Source organism: Stegastes partitus, unplaced genomic scaffold (assembly GCF_000690725.1).
Source record: "Stegastes partitus isolate 25-593 unplaced genomic scaffold, Stegastes_partitus-1.0.2 Scaffold7, whole genome shotgun sequence".
Taxonomy (NCBI): Eukaryota; Metazoa; Chordata; class Actinopteri; family Pomacentridae; genus Stegastes; species Stegastes partitus.
Window position 1 is genome coordinate 506,849 of NW_007577738.1, and position 21,898 is coordinate 528,746.

General features: G+C 40.3%; 2 protein-coding genes across 2 annotated transcripts in view; both read right to left on the reverse strand.

Moving 5' to 3' along the window:
* The window catches only part of lmo7a (LIM domain 7a), a 49,664-nt gene extending 38,061 nt beyond the window's left edge, over positions 1-11,603 (reverse strand). Inside the window, exons 1-4 of the mRNA XM_008281951.1 lie at positions 11,493-11,603; positions 11,145-11,259; positions 4,761-4,831; positions 1,557-1,626 (exon numbers count right to left, since the gene is read on the reverse strand). Of these exons, the coding sequence (XP_008280173.1) occupies positions 1,557-1,626; positions 4,761-4,831; positions 11,145-11,213 (210 nt within the window). The 5' untranslated portion in view covers positions 11,214-11,259; positions 11,493-11,603. The remainder of the gene's footprint in view (positions 1-1,556; positions 1,627-4,760; positions 4,832-11,144; positions 11,260-11,492) is intronic.
* A 3,063-nt stretch (positions 11,604-14,666) lies between these two features.
* On the reverse strand, positions 14,667-19,247 carry uchl3 (ubiquitin carboxyl-terminal esterase L3 (ubiquitin thiolesterase)). The gene is made up of 9 exons (XM_008281962.1): positions 19,103-19,247; positions 18,911-18,922; positions 17,452-17,580; positions 17,147-17,303; positions 16,415-16,500; positions 15,987-16,034; positions 15,785-15,860; positions 15,568-15,626; positions 14,667-15,477 (listed from the first exon to the last, which is right to left on the reverse strand). The coding sequence occupies exons 1-9, from the start codon at positions 19,142-19,144 to the stop codon at positions 15,388-15,390; spliced, it is 699 nt and encodes a 232-aa protein (XP_008280184.1). The 5' UTR covers positions 19,145-19,247; the 3' UTR covers positions 14,667-15,387.
* Between the last annotated feature and the right edge of the window lie 2,651 nt (positions 19,248-21,898).

A 21,898-nucleotide genomic window follows, 5' to 3' on the forward strand; every position in this document is an offset into this window, starting at 1 on the left:
AGGCTGGTATCGATTTAGAGTGCTGAAAATGTTTCATATAGCAAACAACACTTGTGACTGTAATGGTAGAAAATGTTCATTTCTGAGTGTTAATGAGGCGTGATTGCAAAAAGCCTTTCATTCAGCAGTGATTAAAGTCATATTGTATCTACATTACAAACCAGCAACATTCTCCTTGTTCTCTTTGCAATGGATTTTTCTTTTTTGTCTTTTTGAGATCAAAATACAACAACAGCATTTTCCAGTCTCTGACACGTACTTTAAGACAAGTACCATGTAGTAATCCTGGTAGGATGAGACGAATGTGAAAACATACTGCGCAATAAAAGTTAAATTCACTCACAGCTAAATCCCCACGTCAAACACCCGGCACCTAATGATCACTCTCATCGCTATTTATAGAGTTGAGAGATAGAGCAAAAGACGACTTGACTACTTTGGGAGCAAAAGCTATTCCCACAGTGGAGTGAGAGTGAGTAATGTTTGGAGAGCCTTTCACTTTTCTCCATGTGGTTGGCAGTAACTGATCGCCTCAAGCCGACCAGAAGCCTTCGCATTTGCGGGAGAATTTATGATCAGGTGGTTTCAGGTTGGCGTCCAAGTTGCGGAAATACCACACAAGTGCTACTGATGGAGGAGACACTCATTACCTCAGCAGGTGCCCAGCCAGTTATATCAGCAACAGTCCAAAACAAACTGGCAGGAAACGTGATTTATGCCATAACATAGATATGGTGCCACAGCGTTTGGTGCTGCAAATACTATGTTTATAGTCTGTTTATTTTACTGCCAACTTGTCATTGTCTTACCAAACATGCGCTAGAGAGCCTACTGACACACACATACACACTCAGACTGCTTGGGTTAGGGTTGGGGTTCTCTCTAATTCCTCCAGACAGCTGCACTCAATTACTCCCACAAGAGAGAGCTTTGTGAGGGATGGGTTTAAGGTAGGTTTTCAAACCTCTACTTCCCAAAATCTTGTTTGCAGACACTCCCAAAACATCTATGTCAACCGAGCCACTGTGACCCAAAAGGCTTCAACCAGAAGATGCTTAAATCTGAAGACACCACCAAGCTTTAAAAAAAAGAAAAAAAGGTGGAAACACTGATTCAACAACAAGTTTATTCCAAACTTTTCCCTTGTCTTCTGACGTTCTATCAAAAAAAAACTAATTATCATACAAACACAAAGACTTTTTGTCTGAAATGATAGATCACAGCCGCAAGCATGGCAGATGTCATATTTAGGATGCACTCGAGTGAGGCCAGCGGCCTTTCAAGCAGCTCCACGTTCGCTGAACTTATTAGTGTGGATGGATATGAGAAGCGACAGGTCACTGAGGCAAACACGTCTCTCTCACTGGCAGCCAAGCTTCAGACCTGTCACCATTCAGCTCAGCTGCTGCTGCTGCTGCACCTTGTACTGCTTCTTCTCACATCTTAACACGCAGGCACTTCAACATTATCACTCAAACTCAAACAATAAAACTGATAAACTAGAATGAGCAGTTGAGGAAATGAAAACAGTTGCATAAAATGTGAAGACTACTCACCAGTCCAGCAATCGGTGTGGGCAGCCTGTTCACCCTCTTGATAACACCAGGCTTGATCTTGTTGATCAGACTGCAAGTGGAAGACGGAGAACATCAGGGGAAGGGAGAGGGGAAGTGAAAGCTCTTGGTCATTGGCTAGACTGGTCTAACTACCGAGGAATGAACAAAACGTGTTGCAAAGTCTCGGCGTTGTGTGTTTACGACTTTGTTTAATGGCGGCCACCTGGCTTCGGTTTAGTAAATCGCCAGTGCTGCCGCGTGATGTAAACAGACTGGGCCCTCTGCTTCTAAAACATATCGTGCACCGCCGAAACAACCCCAAACAAACCTTGAATAACCACATATCAGCTCAGAGAAACAGTAGTGGTTTTAGATGGAGGGCAGTGGATTTTTGGTGGGTTTCGAAAAGGATTTATAGCTAGGAAAAAAGAGGTTACGAAAAAAACCTAGATCCCTAATAATAATATTATTCATTTTTTAAAATGCAATAAAAGTTTTAGAACAGGACAGAAACACAATATCAGGTCTGAGGGAATTAGTGGTGAAAAAAAAACACTCTTCTACTTCAGTTAAAGTACCACAGTATAGAAATACTCCGTTACAGGTCGATACAAGTTGTGTTTTTCTGTTAGCAGTCATGCACTCATAATCAAAATTACAGAAGTCTTTGCAGCAGGTCATCTAAGTTGATATACAGTTGTTCAAGGTTTGTTTGGGGTTATTTTAATAGTGGAGGAAATGTTTGCGAAGCAGTGGGTCCAGTTTGTTTACATCATGATGCAGCACTGGGGACTACTGGCCGAGTAGAGCTGCATGTAATTGTCAATATCATCATCAATTACCCAGCGGATAATTGTCGTTTAACAGAGAAAGTCAAGGTAAAAAAAAGCCCTTTTTGTGTCCAATCAACAGTCTGAAACCTAAAGCCATCCAACTTGCTAAAACACAGGACAAGAAAAAGCAGCATTTTTCCTTTAAAAAAGAATAACTGATTATCAAAATAATTGCAGCTTAAATTTCCGGTTAACTATCCACCAATTGTAGCAGCTATGACTCTGACCAATAAAAGCAAAAGTGCTCATCTGTATGGCCTCCACCAATGTGTTGTATTATGACATGTATTATTAGACTGTTATTACAGATGCACGCACGTAAACAGCATTTAATGATGGAGTTAATGGGACTTCTTTATATACTGTTAAATGTGCAATACAATATTACAGTATATCATCATAAGCTTCATACAAAATCCCCTTCTGTAGTGTAAAGTACTAAAGGTGTGATTACAGCACCTTCTGAACCCCAAGCAATTTCTGTCCGTTTTTGCTACTGTCCCAATTTTATTCACTGTGGGCTAATTTTTTTATTGCAATATAAAGTCCCGCACCTCTACGGAAACAGGACAACTATAGCTAGATGGAGAGAGAACTCAAAAATGTCTTTTTTGCTGTATAATAAAGTTACAATGACATAAACCATAAAGAAAGAATAAAACAAAAGCTAAATTACTTTCATTATTTATATTACAAAATTGGAATAATATTGAAAAAAACATACACGACAGGTACAAGAGCCCACAAGTGATACCAAGACTGAAAAAATGGTGGCTCTGCCTACGATAGATACTTTGCTTTGCTTACGTTTCTAATTTGTTCCCATACCTGTCTCCCCTCCACCTGCATAAACACAGCCTACAGTTCAGCCCAGTTCAGCCAGTTAAGTCGAAAAAGTCCCTGAACATTTGTCATGCGACTGCTGGTCACAGCTGAGTCACTAGTGGTTTCGAGGGTGTGCAGAGGAGAACAGAATGTTTTGTTTTTTACCAACCTGGTTAGGGCAAATTCCATATTTTGGACATTTTTTTAAAAATGAGGCATGTAGAGTAAAGTGATTTTGATGAAATATCATGATTTTAAGCTTAGATGTAGATAACTTTCCAAGTGAAACTGCACATCACAGATGAATAGTTCAAAGACCACTGTAAAGTTGAATCTTCTTTCTGGTTTTACAGTTTCTGGCTGTAACAAGTGTACTTTTGGTGATATTTTAAAGACAACATACTTTTCAAATTCGCCAATGAACTCTGGTGTTCAGAGGGTTAAAAGCTCAACATGAGGCAAAATAATTTGTTAAGGCTGCAGACTGGGGGCGGATGGGATGGTGTAAGACTTTGCATGGGCTGACAATAGATATAAAGAAAGAATGCAGAGGGCAGTGGGGTTCAGGTTTGTCATTTAGCAGTGAAACAATAGAACTCCATAAGATAACACACACTTGGAGCTAAGTAGGATATAATCATGTGTGTGACCGACACTAAACATTCCTTTCCAAGCAAGAAGCTGTGATAACCACAACACAATAGGGATGGAGGCTGAGTTTCTAGGTGAAGGTGATTTAATCTGTCTTCCTCTTCCTCAAGAAAACACGGACAGCTCCTTGAATGAAAGTGTCTGTGTTGTTCTCTGTGATTAAGCAAACAGTGGAGTCAGGCTCAAATCAGCACAATGAATGGCTTCGTCTTTGAACCGACGCCAATAGAGGTTTTGGAGATTCTGCATGGGCTGCTGGTAATTACAGCTTCCTGCTGATTCGTGCAAATCACATCACTGTCCATCCAGCAGTGCTGCCCACATACACATGCATAAAGGAACATGACGCCATCCCTCACACACACCCTCGGTCTAAGAAAAGCCACAACTCTTAGAAGAGCAGTTACCGAATCAATGCGGAGGCCAGTTCTGCACAGATAAATTTGTTCCTCTAACTCATCAAAACTCTTGGTGCACCCAGGCTAATGAGAAAGCAGGGTGCCCCGACTAGCCAGTGTGGTTTCAGATGGAGGCTTTCTATTCACTACATGACTTCTCACAGCTCTCATTAAAGCAAGGATGGCACTCCGCCTGATCCGCAGATCTGTAACATGTGTCAAACAGACAACGCAGCTCCTCTTGAAATAGATCACATTTCACAACCACAGGAAGAAGATCTGACAATGAAAACATCAAATAACCACGTCTCTATTGTGCTGTCTCCAAAAATCCTGGCTCACTTTATGTGGCTAGCAAACAAACAGTGACCCGGCAGGGGGTCGGCCTGGGAAATATCAGTAACACTTACGTCGGAGTGCAGACCCGGAGGAGAGTGGAGGGATTCCTTATGAATGAGTGCCTTAAGAGAGGTGTCTGGGAAAAGCAGAGTACTTACTCACACAACAGAACACCATTCTCCAGCGCTGATCGGAAGTCGTTGCCCCCGAACTTTTTCTTGGTTACTGCCTGGAAAAAAAAAAAAAAAAAAAGGCGATAGAAAAACAGTGAGCAAAACAGCAAGAAGGGTTGGGTGAGGAGGAGGAGGAGGAGGGTGGGAGGTGGCGTGTGAAGTGGGGTGGGGAGGCTGGAGAAGAAAGGTAGGATGTTGAGAACAGTAGCAGAGGAAGCCAGAGGTATTTCCTCCAGAGTTCCTACACTGTCTCTGCGGGACAGAGTTGAGCACAGTTCCTCAGGTATTCCTCAGGAGCTCTTCAAGCAGCTCGGTCCTTCTCTCTTAAATGCTAAAAAGCTGCTGGTAAACGAGAGAGCTGCGCTAAAACTGTGCTGGAGCCAGACTGCCCAAGCCGCAAGGCTATGGGAGCATCTGGAGGACTGGAGGAACACAGCGCTGTGTTATAGCCTCATGCCTTTCCCATGATCTCAAACCACCGCTGCAGGAACACCAAGAGCCATTATGTAGGCAAACACACACACTGCATGCATGACGTGCAGCGTTATACACTCAAACACATGTACGTATACAGTATAGACACAGAAACAAACAACGTCCTCGATTTTAAACAATGCCTATACATTTTTCTAAGTCTCTAAATGTGTGGCCAAGTATAAATTCAAGATGTATTTGACCTTAAAGGAAACAATACTTTTGTTTTATTGGTTTCATGTGAAACTGTAAGTTTGTTGTGGGATATCAAATTCCTGCTGATGGCCACACCTTCACTGAACTTCCTGGTCTGTTTTGTTAGAATATTTCCTCATCAACCACTGAACCACTCAGTACCTGAGCTAGTAAATCCTCCACCACAGCAACTCAGAATACCTGTCATACCTTCACAATGCTTGATATGCATGGATGCATACAATTTTATCAATTCTAGTAAGTGTAGTATGCTCAAAAATCCCCTGTCTTGCAGTATTTGGATGACTTACTGGACCTGGATTCCTACCAAACACTAATCACTTGTTTCTTGGCCGAGGACCTAACTTTCCAGCGTATTTCACTGAAGTCAGTGTGTGACATATTCAGCTAAATTATCCTTAAAAAAATTTTTTTTTAAGTAGGCTGAAATCCTAAAGACCACTCTTTCACTGAGCTTCTTGGTCTGTTTTGTTGGAATATTCCTCTACTTGAACACCCTGTACCTGAGCCAGTAAATCCTACACAAACAGTACCCTAGAAGGTTGAGAGTATGCCTGTCAGTTCTACACAATCCTTCATATTTATTATTTTAATGTAGGTTTTTAAATGTATGTATGGATATATGCATTTTTTATTTTTATTTTTTGCATTCTAGTAAGCGCAGTATGCTCAGAAATCCCCTGTCTTGCAGTGTTTAGATGACTTTTTAGGAACATACTGGACCTGGATTCCTACCAAACACTAATCACTTGTTTCTTGGCCGACGACTTAACTTTCCAGCGTATTTCACTGTACTCAGTGTGTGAGATATTCTGCGAAATTTTCCCCCAAAAAACCTGGACTGAAAACCTGCCCTCTCTGGCAGAGGTTATGACTCCGCTGGCAGTCACATTTGGCTCCAGACGGAGTTCTGTAACAGTTGTTGTGGGAGCATGTGCATCATTTTATTTTAGGAGCTGATAATACTCAAAACAAAGTACCGTTTATTCAGAAGGTAAAGCAGACATCTGGGTGAACATGATATGAAATTTGAAAACATGTGGTGCAGCTTCATTAACCTCACTTGCGATCAGTTTTAAACGTGCATGGAAATTAACTGCCAAGAGAGCAGACGAGCCTGCATATTACGCTACCATTCAGCGAGGCAGGTACAGCTGGCACGAACAAAAACACGCAAGCACACACTCACACACAAAGCGAAACGAGTCGGACGAGTCTCACCAACCAAATTGGCCAGATGTGCCTCGTTTCAGGTCTTTTGTCTGATTTCCTTTGTCCAAGAGAAAAAGGGACAAAAGCTGGGACAAATGCTGGCATAGCTAAGTACAGGCCCTCGCATTGAGGAGGACAGGAGAAACCAGAACAATTACAGAAACCGACTGGAAGCCACTATTTTTATTTTTCAAACATGTCGTGCTCCACCTCAGAACACACCCATGGCAACCTGAGAGGGCCAAGGCCTCAAATACCCATCATTCCAAGAGAATTACACCACGTTAGTAATAGATGAATAGGATTAAAGTTCTCACACTCTGGCTGTCTGCAGTCTTTTTTTCATCTGCATAATGCGATCAAGCTTCTGTCGGGAAATATTTGTTTTGTGTACAAAACATACTTGGCATGCTCCTCTTTCACTGACACAAAGGCAATCAGGACCAGACAGTGAGAACACAAGACAGGAACACAGACAGACGCGCAAAGCTGCAAACGTACAAGACGCTCGCACGTATGTTCACAAACAAACCTTACAATATCAGTCAGGCACTGCAGTTGGCATGTGAAATCCTGACCCCTACTGTTCTGTGGATGTGGGGGCAGCAGCTGGGATTCACACGCATGCAAACAAACAATGCAGGTGAAAAAAAGCACTGTGAGTATGCCTCCATCGTTCGCTGGTTTTTCCAGAAAGGTTATTTTGTGATGTTTTATTCTTAAGTTACATCAGGCGATCAGAATGAATGGGAGAGTTAAGATATGATCTCCTAGCACAAGTGTGGGACCCACCCTGGCACTGGCACTGAGCTTTTTCTCCTCTATCGTCATCATTAGAGGTATTAACTCCCCTTAGATCCAAGCCTGCTGTGCCCTCTCCCTCCTGTTGAACCTGCCATGTGGGATAACAGCTCTAATCTGCAACAACATACTGCTACCCTGATTTAACAGGGAGATTTAAGGCCAGAGCAGAGATTTCAAAAACAGCTTGCCTTCCTGCAAAAACCCACCCTCGCTCCCCTCAAGAATGCGCTGCCGAACATGTCGGAACTAAGACAGATAGAGATGTGGTCCTTAAAGTTCATTACAGACCGTGAAAGAGTTGAAATGCTTGTGTGAAATTAGTTATTGTTATTTCAGTGAACCAAGAATAAAGTCTTGGGAGAGTCTCTGGGTCCATGACCACAGTTATTGTTTATTCATTTCGGGCACTGAGGCAAATCTGTATTCAAGGTTTGTGCGGATGCAGCCCCCCCGCTACTATTTGTTCCTAAAATTCTTTGTTCTTTCTACAGCGGACAGGGACACGGGTCATCAGAGGGCAGTTGGGACATTATCCAGATATTTGTGACTCAATAAGAAAAATACCAGTGTAGAAGCCATTAGTATGGACACCATCAACATATTAGAATAATGGAACTACATCGACATGTAACTGCAAGTGAATGGCCTGTTGTGTGAGGGCCTGTTTCACGTGAGTACGTCTGAATGCATGTGGCCTCATTTCTAATTGCTTTCTATCAAAACAGTCAAAAAAAAAAAAGAGAGAGTGGCGCTACAGTGAGGTGACTAATGATCGGCCCCGCTACGCAGCGTTCGGTTTGACAAACAATACAATGGCATTGGTCACGGAAGAAAATTCATGAGTGCTGCTTGCAGGACTGACACAGAGTTGGTCAAAGGGAAAAGAGGAGATTGGAGGATTGAAAATATATTGAAAAATATTGAAACAAATCTAAAATTAACACCTGTATCCAGGCAAAGAAATGATCCCACATTGCAGTTTTTATTGGAGTATTTTTGGGGTGTACTTTCTGCCAAAAACTGTCCTTGGAAAAACCAATCAAAGTGTGTTCTGGAGATTATTTTAAGAGGCAGAGACACAACATCCTGAAAATGTTGCTTTCTTTTATTTTTATCGCTGGAAGACTTTTATTTATATCCATTTTATAGAGATTTCTAAGACCAATATCTTAACAGTAGTTGAGGGCCTGATCTTTATGTTTCTAATTTAAGGGGAAGTGACCTTAAAAAATGTGCCGATCTAAGTAATTATTGAGGAACACTAAGCTGATGTATTGATAATTAAATTAAAAGAAGTTTTTAGGTTAGGGTTTAGCTTCTCATGGAAAAAAAAACTTACGTCCCTGTTTTATATTTCATTGTAAACTAAAAATATTTATCTCTCCAATAAAACTAACAAACATGGGACTTTAACTTGAGCTCAGAGATATTAAAACATATATTTTTTCGTATTTAGCACATTTTCTTTGAAACAATAATGAGAATAAGAATTAAGAATGGAAACAACTGTTAGTTGTAGCCCTGACTCAAATTATACTATAAATTGCCAAAAAAAATAAAGAAAAAAGAAGAAGAATTGCATTACATTGTTTCCCCAACATTCACCAAAACCACCAGGAAGCTTGGATCTGGTGGCGTATTACATGAAGGCAACAACAGGATAAGTAACAAAACTTCAAGACGTCCACAGGATTGTGTTACCGTTGAACGTCTGCTTTGTTCCAGGCTATGCGAGGAACACAATATGGTCCTTTTCAAGCAGACACGCACAAACACAGCGCAGTAAAATCAAAACTAGAGTTGAAATCCTATACAGATTATAGCCTGTGTTGTTACATGACCTCCAACTAGACCAATGGTTAACCTGCTAAAAGGGTTTTATAAGTGTTCTGGGTGAAACCTTCCTGAAAAACTATTATGATGGTGATTTATTTACATGACATCCTATGTTTGCTTTTGCAAAACCATAAAAACCACTCAATCAAAATCTAATACTTGAGCCCTTATTACATAACTCTTACTCACACCGGGCTGTTTGTCTTTACAGGCAGCCATGATCCTCTGACCTGTAAGTTGCACAAACAGTGCCGCTTGTTCTTGATTGTCATAACTGTCACACTTGAAGCCCTTTGCTATTCAATTAACAAGGACCTCTATTATTCCAGCGGGCCCTGTGGTTGTAGGACGCAGCGCCCTGTGCTGACAGCCGGCCAGCTCTAAGGGGGCTATGTTCACAGCCATGGCAGCTAATGCAGGAATGTGTCCATGTGACAGGCTCCAGACCATTTAGTCTAGTTTTTTAACAACACCACCAACCTCGCCATGCACACATGCCTCTGTTTAAAGTGCTGTGAAGCCAAGCAGCTTGTTAATCATTCAGTGGCGGAATCCAATAGCCACAAAACTTTCTCTTTGATGGGAAACTGTCCCCCCACCCCTTGTGCCAGAAATCTGATTGCTCTTGTATTTCCTTCCCTTCTCATACATATTTCCTCTAACATAATACCTCTGTGTCCTTTACCTTTACCTAGCTGTTCTGCTCCCTCTCCCCAATCTTCCTCTGCCCCCTCGCCTGAGATCAAGCCCCCCGCCTCGGAGCTCAGTCACTACAATGGGCCAGTGTGCAAGTGTGAGAGACACTGATGTCACATCGAAAGCATTCAGATTCACCCCTCATGAAATTAGAACAATATTTGTTTAGTTACAGCCGTGCTGCAGCTCCGTGCCACCCTGCTGGGAAGAGAATTTTGTGAGATGAGGAAACATAATTTTAGCTGCTTGTTAAGAGAAAAGAATGAAAGTCTGGCTTGAGGTTGGGTGGAAACTCCAGATAATATGACATTATAGAAATGGATTGGGACTGCTGTTGGAAGTTCTGGTGAATGGTTTTCGTGTGTGTGTTGGCAGCTTTTTACAATTTTGATGACTGCTACAGGAAAGGGGGCACGTTTTGCCTCTTTTGAGTCTTTGTACTACGAATTTTCCACAGTTTGTCACAAGCACCATAATATACAAGTGCTTTTTTTCAGTTTTTGATTCACTACTGTGCCATAAATCATGTGTACAACTCCAAATTCATGCCAATTTATAAATCTGAGTTGATCCTGATGTAGGTGTGTAGCTCTGTAGATTTTTCCTCTCTGCCTGCTCGCAACTGGAGTTAAAAGTCACAGAAACAACAACAAAAAAAACAACAACTGATGAGCAGGTCTAGGCAAGATCTGTCAAAAAGGAAGCAGCAGCCAACAGTGATGATAAATGGGGTCAAAGCCAAGTATCTGTACAGATAAGATGGAGGGCACGGGTAATGCTCGGAGGCCAACTCATTTCTAGTCTCCAAAAGAAAAGATTGATCTCACCGGTTACCTGAGACCTGGGGTCAAATGTGACACATGCCTCCATACATCTGCTGGTGCAGGGTGCTATTATTTGGGACTTAGCTGCATGCGTTTGGAGGCAGCGACTCAGCTTTCAGCCATAAACTTTCCTCTCAAACGGGAATGCACTGGTGGATACTTCAGAGTAGCCAAGTACAGTCATACATCATCATAAATAAGGATAAAAGCCTCAAAATCTAACTTTTCACCAGCCAGTTTTGTGTCACATTTAGGTGCGTTATGGGAGTGCTGACAGGAACTCTGAAGAAAGAAAATTCTTACTCACCTCAATCCATCTCTGCGCCTCCAAGTAGGCTTCGTCGCAGCTGACAGGGGACTGCTCACGCCACTCCATCACAAAAACGTATTATCCGAGCTTCACCGGCGGGCCAAGTCGGTTCCTAGTGGGCCGCATGTAAAGTCCACGTAAATGTGGGCCAGTTCAAACAAAGCAAACACAATGTGCGCACTTAAAAGTGGTCAGAGCGTACTGGCAAAGCAAACAGGTGAACCAGTAATCACACTCCCTCATTCATCAAATATGCTTCCTATTGTGCTTTTATTCCAGCAGCTCATCAGTGAATGAATGCAAGGTGTAACAGTAACGCATTCCGTCGCATCGCCCGCTGCTTACCTGTTTCTTTTCATCCGACACACCTGTGCTTTGTTTCTTTGCGCTTGTTTTGCACTCCACCTTTACGCAGCGATCAAACGCGTCTCTGTGCGCACCTCGTCTGCTGGAGACAGGAGAGACACTCCTGTCCGCAAGTTTCAGGCTGCACAAGTTAAACACTCATTGGCAGGAGGGTCTCCAAACTGAGGTCCGGGGACCACCCACGCGTCCCCCCCTGAGCGGCTTCCAGGTGAACGCAGAGGTTTGAATTCGCTGTTATTATCTCGCTCTGAAATAAACAGTTTGGATCCCAGAGTCTCACTGCTCCTCAATCAGCAGCAGAGTTGTACAAAAGTGGAATTGAAGCAGCAAAATGATCCCAGACTGAAGTTACTCTGGACAAACTGCTTAAAAAGTGAGCTCTGTGGGCTGCAGGGCTGCACACACAAAAATGTCAAAAAGTTTGAGCCCCTGGGCAACTTTTCTGTTTGAAAGAGTTAGGCTCGACTTTTACAGCAAATGTCTTTCCTGCAGCGCCACCCAGTGGCAGTGATTGTAGCACTACAGGACCAGAACACAATCAGTTCAGTGTAAAATGTATTTACTGCTTGGACTGAATGTTAAGTTGGCTTCGAGCAGTGATGGAAAGCAACAACCTGCTAGATTTTGTTTTGTTCTTAAAACGTTCTGAGAAAGTTCTGCAAAGTTCTAGTAATGTTTTAATTTAGTTGGCAGCTTGTTCTTTTTACAGGTAGGACAAAGTCCCTAAAGACACTCTAAAATGTTCTTGAAACAACCCAAATGTTGCATTGAGAAAATCCCTCCTTTGCCATCATGTAACATTGAAGGAATGTTTTGTAGAAGAACAACAGCAAAATCCTAAAAACATCCTCAGAATATTGGAGGCAAAATGTTCTTTGTTATTACATCAAATTAGAGGAACATTTAGAAAAATGCATTTTGTCTTCTGAGGCCATGATAAAAAATGTTATTCTTGATCTGTGAACGTTCTTCTTTCGCTAACATTTAACACACTCTGAAAACATCCTCCAAACGTCCTCTGAATATTAAAACATTAACTTAACTTTTAACCTCATAGGGACATTATTTAGAATGATAAATGCTATTTAAACATTCTTTGAATATTTGAATCAATTTTTTTCTTCACAGCATTATTAGAACTAGTCGGTAGTGTCATTGAATGTTGTGAAAACGTATCCTGCTTGCTGGTAAAGTGTATGTATACAACTAGTCCACTGGATTTAAATGCAGTATTTAGGTTACTTGAACATTTCAACCGAACTACAGTTGTAGAGTTACAAATTCTATACAAAACCTACCTACAATAATTACAATAATTTTATAAAACACTTGTAAAAACACAAGTTTACATTGTGCTGTGACAGAGGACACAGAAACAGGCCACCCAGAGGTCAAGTCAATAGTCAATAGTCAAGTCACAATTATTTACATAGCACACTTTAAACAACAGCCATTGAGCCAAAGTGTTTTCCAGGAGACATACAGACTCAAATTATGCAAAACCAGTTTAAATATTAAGAACCTACAGTATTATTTAAAATGCAAATATTCTATACTACATTAAATATTAAGCAATATGACTATATTGTTGTATATTGTTAATTATGCAAATGTCAAATGTAAGTATCACAAGCAAAACCTTAGAAAAACACAAATTTAACTGAATTACTTTCCTACTTCTCTTAAGACTTTGAATAGGAACACCTGTAACAGAAAGCAATTTCCCCTAGGGGATCAATAAAGCATTTCTGATTCTGATTCTGAATAAATCACATATTAAGATCAAAACCCTACAATATTACCATCTAATAACACAAAAATCACTGCAGTAGCTTAAAACACCCAACAACATATGGAGTGAAATGAGCTCATCCTTACCCAGTAACATTAAAATGTGGGTTACATATTTATAGATCAAAGATAATAATCCACTGATGTACTAAACTGCACACAGAACAGTGACAGGGGACTTTGACTGGGTTCTATATGTGAAAAGCGACTTTTGACCCATTATCCTTTTGCATCATACACAAGGTTGGCCAACATAACCAAGACACCGTGACCAGCTTGTAGGTCAAACATAGTCCCTTTATGTAAAGCTGCATGAGTTAAATAGCCTAAAAAGAAAGAAGAAAGTCATCATCTGCGCGTCTATTTGGCTGACGAATACTGTATAGAGAACAGTGTAGCCTTAAGTGTAACTCATTTGACCTTTTCAGTGTGTAATTCAGATTAATGAGCGTTCTAATATACTTTAGCCCCCCTTATGTGGTTAACTATAGTGGTGGTGATAAAAAAAACAAGAGGAAGAGAAGTCAATTATCCCTCTGGCATCTCCTCTTCCTCTCACCACTCCTTCCTCTTTAGTTTCATTATCCTGAGTATTGGGATGGAACTGCAGACTGAAAGTTTGAGAGAATAATGCAGCTCCTGTTTTGAGCTAAATTCTCTGCAACTGGAAGCATTTCATCATGAGAAAAATCTTTCTTCAAAGCCTCAGACAAATAAATATGTCAGTGTGCAACAGCATAAAGATTGCTGCAAAACTAAGCACTAAACAAATATTAACAAAGAGCAGAGTGTTCAGTTAGACTCACTTTAGCTTCTTCAAGTGCAGATTTAATCAACTGAGCAGCAATTGAGCAGCCAAATTAGATTTAAAGTACGATGGGTGGTGTGCTTGAGAGTGCCAGCTTTTCAGAACTTTTGTCTGCTTACATTAAATAAAGTCATACAAGTCAACTTTAGATGCAGTTTGACAAATGAACGTCCAGGTTTTTAAAGCTTTGACACACAACGCTTTGCATGTTTCCATAAGTTTTTCATTTTACAGAACTGGTAGAGTAGCATCTTAATAAAATCAGTAAAAAATATGGTGTTTCAGTTTTGCAACTTTTAAAGTAGCTTGCAGTCACATCAGCAGCTTTTTTTGTATTTCCAGTGCACACTTAGAACTTACCCTCTGATTTCTTAAAAGCCTTTTATTTGCCTATTGCTGGGATTCTACACCAGCGTGCCAGAATATTGTTCTAAATCTGTCTGATCACGTTGTACACCTCAGACAATAAACACCAGGTAACCAGATCATGGACATAGTAAACCAATAAATATATCTGTATATGTTCGTGCTACAGAGGAGAGCCACAAAAGAAATGTTTAATAAACTTGCCTTTTATTTGACAGAATCTCTAATTCTTATTACAAAAAACATAGGCACCTTCCACACGGATGTGTAGTCTGCATGTTTAGTTAGCCTCACTTCAAGAAGTATTGTTTGATAAGCTTTTCATGACACCATCATTGCATACAACAACACTAGCCTGTCACTTTTTTTTTTTCAAAGCTATGAATGAAATTAAAGCCTGTGTTTCTTCAGCTCGCTTCGACCATGTGGTTAGACATTTCATCAAAAACAAATCACGACATACAGTACGCATCTTTGAACTATCATTGAGTAGAAAAGTCGAGTTCCCTTTGCGATGCGGAAAATTTCTTAAACTTCCTTCTGAACTGAAAGCCAAACACATCATTTAAACAAACCAAAGTGCAGCTTCACTGTCAGCTGATATCTGCATAACATTTAGAGATGTGTCAGCAGTGGGGAACCAGAAGATTTTGCTTTTTTATTTTTACAATATATACTTTTAATTACACAACAGCATTCGAATTTCTTTAGAATTAATTTAACTCGTGACAATTTATGTATAGTGTAAGTGTAACATTACTCTAGAGTGACATTCCCGACATTTTGTTATTTCTCGCACATCATTTGTTATAGCATTTTGAGCAAAAGGTAATTTTCCAATACAATCAGCACTTAAGAATGTTTGGCAGTAATGTTTTCTCTGTTTTCTGGGGTCACAAGGGATTTTTCTCAGTATGAATCTTTGGACAGAGCAATGATGGTGAAACGAACCTCCTGAGGATCACGAGCCATGAAGATCTTACAAACCTCTACGGCATCCTGGAACACACAAGTAAAATGATGAATTACAACTCAGCTTAAGGAGGTATTGGGATGACAGTTCACCGGTTTTATTCTGTGACATCTTACCTCGAGGAAAGTGTCTTCTGAGGTTTTTCCATGGACGATAGGGAAAGGCTTTCGGCCATCTAAATATAGAAAAAGGCAGTTAATTAGGTAGTTTCAGGATAATTGTGCTTTGAATCTGCCATCATTAAATGGGGTAATTAAAGCAATTGCCATCAAGAATGTGACAAATGTGTATTTTTTACATAAAAGCATACTTGTGTCTCCCTGGTTAACTTACCTAGTTCATATAAGTGTCCTCCGACATTCACAAAAGCTATAAAATGCAGATTCACTTTCTCATCTAAACTTGGGGCCTGCGACAGATAAGAAATTAACATTTCCATTAAGTGAGACACACTGCTACGCCTGTAAAGTTCACTACATGTGGTGTTATGGCTGTTCAACAGTTCAACTTCCACAGTTAAAAATTAAATACAAACCTCAGTCTGTCCCTCCTGTGCGCTGGATTCGTGTGTAACACGTATACTCTGGAAGACAAAGTAGGAAAAAAGGCATAAAGTGTTTCCTTGTAATCTACATCATTGTAATTTGAACTATCTCCTAACCAGCATTCGTTGCCAATTATTGCTGCAGCTGTTACATATGAAAATGTTCTCATTTGTTAGATAAGTTATTGGCCTTGGGTATAACATTGTAACAGGAATATCTTCGTATTACAGTCACATCAAGTCAACATTACTTATATAGCACATTTAGAGCAACAGACACCAAGCCAGTGTTTTCCAACAGATAATTAGACAATAATCCCTCTTTGTGACAAGTTGGTCACACAAATCAAAAGCCTTCACACATGTGACCACTTTGTTGCTTCATCCTTGATCAAAAATGCTCTACAGCATTTTCCTACCTCGTCTTTTTCCAGGAACGTGGCCCTGTCCTCTGGGGTCATTTTAGATGTTTGTTCAATAAACTTCTTAAGAGGAGAATCAGGCTCTGTAGAGAAAAAAAAACAACAACAAAACTTTCAGTACAGTCTACAGAAAACTGCCTGCAAGCAAAGATGAAACTGGATTTACACACAGTATCCTCTTTGTTAGGTTCAGCTACACAGTCTAGGACGATCCAGAACAACTGTTCGGCCACAAACTCTGCTTTTATGAAGCCTCATATATGTTCACGGTCATTTGTTGACTCTGTCATGCAGGTGTATGTTCTATCATAGGTTTCAGCATCAAGGTCATTTTTGTGCTTTACTTTACTGCATTATATGGAGGGTTTTTTGTGCACATCAGGGCCTCAATATAATGCTGGCCTCGACAATTCCACCTTCAACTATGACCTCAGTAATATACATATAAATTAATTTTTCAACATCAACAAAGCCTGAGCATGACAAACTTTATAAACGTGTAATATGTTTGTAGAGCTGATGCATTGAATTTAAGCAGATTGTACAGGTACACCTAACTGAGCAGCCACTGAGTGTAATGTTGGAGGATACGTAACAATAAACTGATCATTTAAAATCAAAACAAAGGACTAAAACTGTCAATAAATCACTAAATAAAGCATTAAATTGTCTGTTTGTAGTCAAGTTTACTTCTCAGTCCTATAACATGCAAGTGTGCTAAATGCTCACCAAATTCCAGGTGTCCCTGGTTGTTTGCCACTGCATGAATTAATCCTATTGTTCCACAAGCATTTCCAATAGTTTGCTTAATGAAGTAGACGTCTGGGGAGACCTCCTGTCGTTGATCTTTGAGTTTCTCCTCCTCTTCTTGCTTGAATGCCTCATACTGGACAGAAGTAGCAGAGGAGAGAAATATTTCTTGAACAATGTTTGCCATGGACACGAGCCTGTGTGCCAACAAATACAGACATCCAAAGTGGAGCTGTACATTAGAAATAAAAAAAAAGAAAAGATGTAACAAGAACAAGAAATACCTTCTCTGTCACTGGGAAGAGAAGCAGCACTGCACACACTGGTCTTGGTACCATGCTGAGAAGCTCTGGGTCCAATCCATACACATCCCCAAACTGCCAGGTTGACTTCATACCCAAACAACTGACAAACTGCACACAAGCTGACAGTAAACTGGTTTGCACATCAAGTTGAACTTACAATATCTGACAGACAAATTAAACTCAAAACAAAGGAGTATGTAATAACTTGGGGAATCCTGATCACCATCACAAACAATTTGTTGCTGTCCAAAAAGCTAGAGCAGAGGTATGTAACAATAAAAAAACAATAAAGTAGAAATACAGTTGTTTTCTCAATTAAATATTGTGTCACTACATAGCAGCAACATAAATGTCTGTCAGAAAATCTTTAGAAAATATAATGAAAAAAATGTTGACCGTGTAAAATAAGCGTACTCAGAACAAAACTATGAGTAAGTATTTTTCTTCATGTTCAGTCTACCACTGTGAACTGTGTATATAGTTATTTAAATTAATGTTAGAACTTTAACAATGAATTAATTAAATAGTTGCAAACTATAAATTCAGATTAATTCATCTCTAACTATTCTCATAAGTGATTAATCACTTTAAGTAACTTTTTTTTTTTTTTTTTTAAAGAAAAAAGTTTAACATCTGTGATTACAGCTTTCTAAATGTGCTTACTTTGTGGTTTCTTTCCTCCTCTTTGACAGTAAGCTGAATATCTTTGGTTTGCGGACAAAACTAGTCTTTTGAGGCAGGCTTTAAGAAAAACTGATGGACACTTTCAGCATTTTCTTACATCTTATAGAACAAACAACTCATCAATAAATTGAGAAAATAGTAAACAGATGACTAGGCTATGAAAATGATCATTAGTTGCAGCCCTAGATAATTCCTGCCAATTACACATAGTTTATTTCTCTTGAATGCTCACAGCTATATAAACCTGTACAATAAAGCGTTACCTACATAACTAGTGTGTGTCCACTTGGATGACTCTGCATTTACAGACTGAGGCTGCTGGAACCATCAAGCCTCACATTGAACCAGGAATAAATCTGCGTTGCCTTAAGTATGTTTACTCAGAAGTTGAGGCTTCTACTAGTTGCAACGCTTTAGTGCTGATCAGATAATACATTATCAGGTAAATATTGAAAAAAATGTGGAGAGAATTTTAATTTAATTTCACGTATGAAAGTTTTGAAAAGAGGCACGACCACTGAACAAAACCTAAGACATCTTACCACAGCATACCTGTGACTGTAAGTTTCTAAGCTGCTGTCTTCTGTCTTTCTGTTTATCAGCCACTTTGGTTTGGGACTTTTGTTCTTTATTAATAACGTTACATTGGGTGTAGCATCGCTGCTGGGTAGGCCTTGCGCCTCTGCACAGCACTTTGTCGTTGATTTTTCTAACCTGTCTACTAATAAATACATTTAAAAAAAGAAATACGTACCTTAGTCATGACCTGGAATGAAAAGACACAAATGAAAACGTTAATCAAACTGCTGCGGGGATTTGCAAAGCAGCCACACCGGCTTCAGCTTTTGTTCTCTCTGCTAGCTACAAGTTAGCTAGCCACTCACATGCTTGCGAATGAATGGCGTCGATAAAACAACACGGTTTCAAGAAAACAAACGATACGTACTTCTGGGTTTGATTCCAGAGGCAACCAGCGTGGAGAGTCCATTTTAAAGTTAAGTGGTTGTGTTCCTGTCAAACGAAGGCTGAGTGCGATTTACAAAAATCTGTTTGACAGCTGGAAAGCGCTTCCGCGTCTGGAAAGTGCACTTTGACATGTAGATGAAACACGGGGGTGACTTCCCTTTATTAAAAAAATGTAATACACCATACTCCGACTTTGATAACTTTATTAGATATTTAGTATATATTACGGAATTAATATTAATATAATTTCACTTCAAATATTGTTTTGTGGCTCTTTGCTCACAAAATTAAAGCTTTTTGAATGTGATACCCTCACCTTCAGTATGATAGTGGGCCACTCCAGAGTTATGGGCGTGGGGCAAACGCTGTGACTGCTGCTGTTTATTCACTTTGATCTGATCTGTGCAGGTTTAGTTTTGTATGATAAAAGCAGTCGTTATAAAATTGCTTTTTTTTTTTTTAATTAAAAATTGCTTGGTAGTGTTTAAAAGGACAAAACAGTCCTCAAATCAGATAACAGGTTCGTTTCAATGTGTGCGGACCAAACGCTTGACAACCAGGAGGGGGCGCTGTTGTTCTTCAGTTCGAGGAGACAAACAGCAAATGATAAATGGCAAAACAAAGCAGATTGTGTTTTAAGTATTTTCAAGTCATGAGCCTTTTATTTGTTGTTTGTACAATGTGAGAAAACGGCCTTCAAATGCATCGCTTTGTTCAACCAGTATTCCAAACCTAAAACATATTCATCTAATTTTCATGTATGAAAAAGAAAGGCATCAAACCGTACCTCTGAGAAGCTGAAACCAGCAAGTGCAAGGTCAACTTTCTTTTAAAAGGGGGGGACTAAAACAATTATTTTCTTGTTATGATTGTCTCATATGATTATTCAGATTTAATTTCAGCAGTTACAAACCAATGGGAAAGCTTGGGGGAGAAAAAGACAGACTGCATTTTATAATGAAGAATACAAAAATGTATTTATTGAAACAGTAAATGTTCACATAAAATGCACACAATGTAAACAGGATCAATATACACAAACAGAAGCTTTTGTAGGCCATTTACAATGAACAGAAATATAAACGCCCCATGTCAAATATTGTTGCCATGTGGAGTTAACAACTGTAAATGAGCATTTGCTGACATTTTATTGCATAAAAGTAATATTTCTCATGATTTGTGTATAATTTTTAATCCAACTTTCTGTCAGTGAGCATTACTCAGTGAGTTATTTTTTTACTCAGTGCATGGGTGGGGCATGTCCAGTGGGTGATCATACAAAATGAGCAACAGCTGGACAATCCTTGGACTGGGGACAATAAAAGGCCACCCCAAAATGTCAGATTTTGTCACAAGTCATAATGCCTCAGATGTCGCAAGTTATGCGGGAGCATGCCATTGGCATGTTGGATGCAGGGATGTCCACCAGAGCAGTAGCTGCACGGCTCAATGTCCATTATCGGACCATAGGCCGTTTAAGAGTTCGTTTCCAACAGACTGGCACTACTGCAAATCGACCTTATCCTCGTTGGCCACGTGTGACCACTCCAGCACAAGATCGCCACATCCGGCTTGTCCATCTGCGGGATCGGCTAAGACCAGCGACATACACAGCTGATGAGACTATTGGTCTGCGCAACAGACGCATCACACCTCAGACTGTCCGAAACCGCCTACGAGAAACCAACTTGCATGCTCGGCGCCCTCACTATGGTCTGGATCTCACTGCTGTCCGGCGTAGGAACCGACTCGCATGGGCGAATGCACATGTCCGATGACCCTTGGCACGCTGGAGAAGAGTGATGTTCATGGATGAATCCAGGTTCCAGTTGTATCGTGCAGATGGAAGACAGCGTGTCTGGTGATGCGTGGGTGAACGGTTTGCAGATGCAAATGTTATGGCCAGGGTTGCCCATGGAGGTGGTGGCATTATGGTGTGGTCAGGCATCACATACGGGCATAGAACACCACTGCACTTCATTGAAGGGAACCTCAATGCACAAAGATATCGGGACGAGATTCTCACCCCAATTGTTGTGCCGTCTGTGTGCCAGCATGACATCACCTTTCAACATGACAGCGCCCGACCTCATGTTGCCCGCATCTGCATGGAATTCCTTCAAACAGAGGACACTGAAGTTCTGGACTGGCATGCATATTTGCCAGATATGTCCCTAATAGAGCATCTTTGGGATGTTCTGGATAGGCGTGTCCGGGACTGTGTTCCAGTTCCAGGCAATGTGGGTCAGCTCCGTGTGGCACTCCAGGAGGAATGGAATAACATTCCACAGGCCAACATAGACAATCTGATCAACTCCATGCGAAGAAGGTGTGTTGCTCTGAGAGACGCAGCTGGCGGACACACAAGATACTGAAAAATCTAATTCCTCAACCTGATCCCTATCATGTTCAACGGACTGTCAATCCGCTACAAATGGCCATACCACGATGTTATCAATGCCGATGTGAAGATCAGTAATTACTGAAAATATATTTTGAGTTTCTCTATATATTGCATAACCCAAATGTTCATAAACCTCTTACATTTGACATGGGGCGTTTATATTTTTGTTCAGTGTATATTATACATTTGAAAAAATGACAGGAAGCCTCATATTATACACAATAAATACACAGAGAAACACTGAGGATAGAAACAAAAGATCCAGGGCAAGAAAAAACCTCAGAACGAGTCACTTATTTTCAATACTATTTACACAACTGTCTGTAAACCTGGCCATTTGAGCTTGACAATAGAGATACTCGAACCACACGA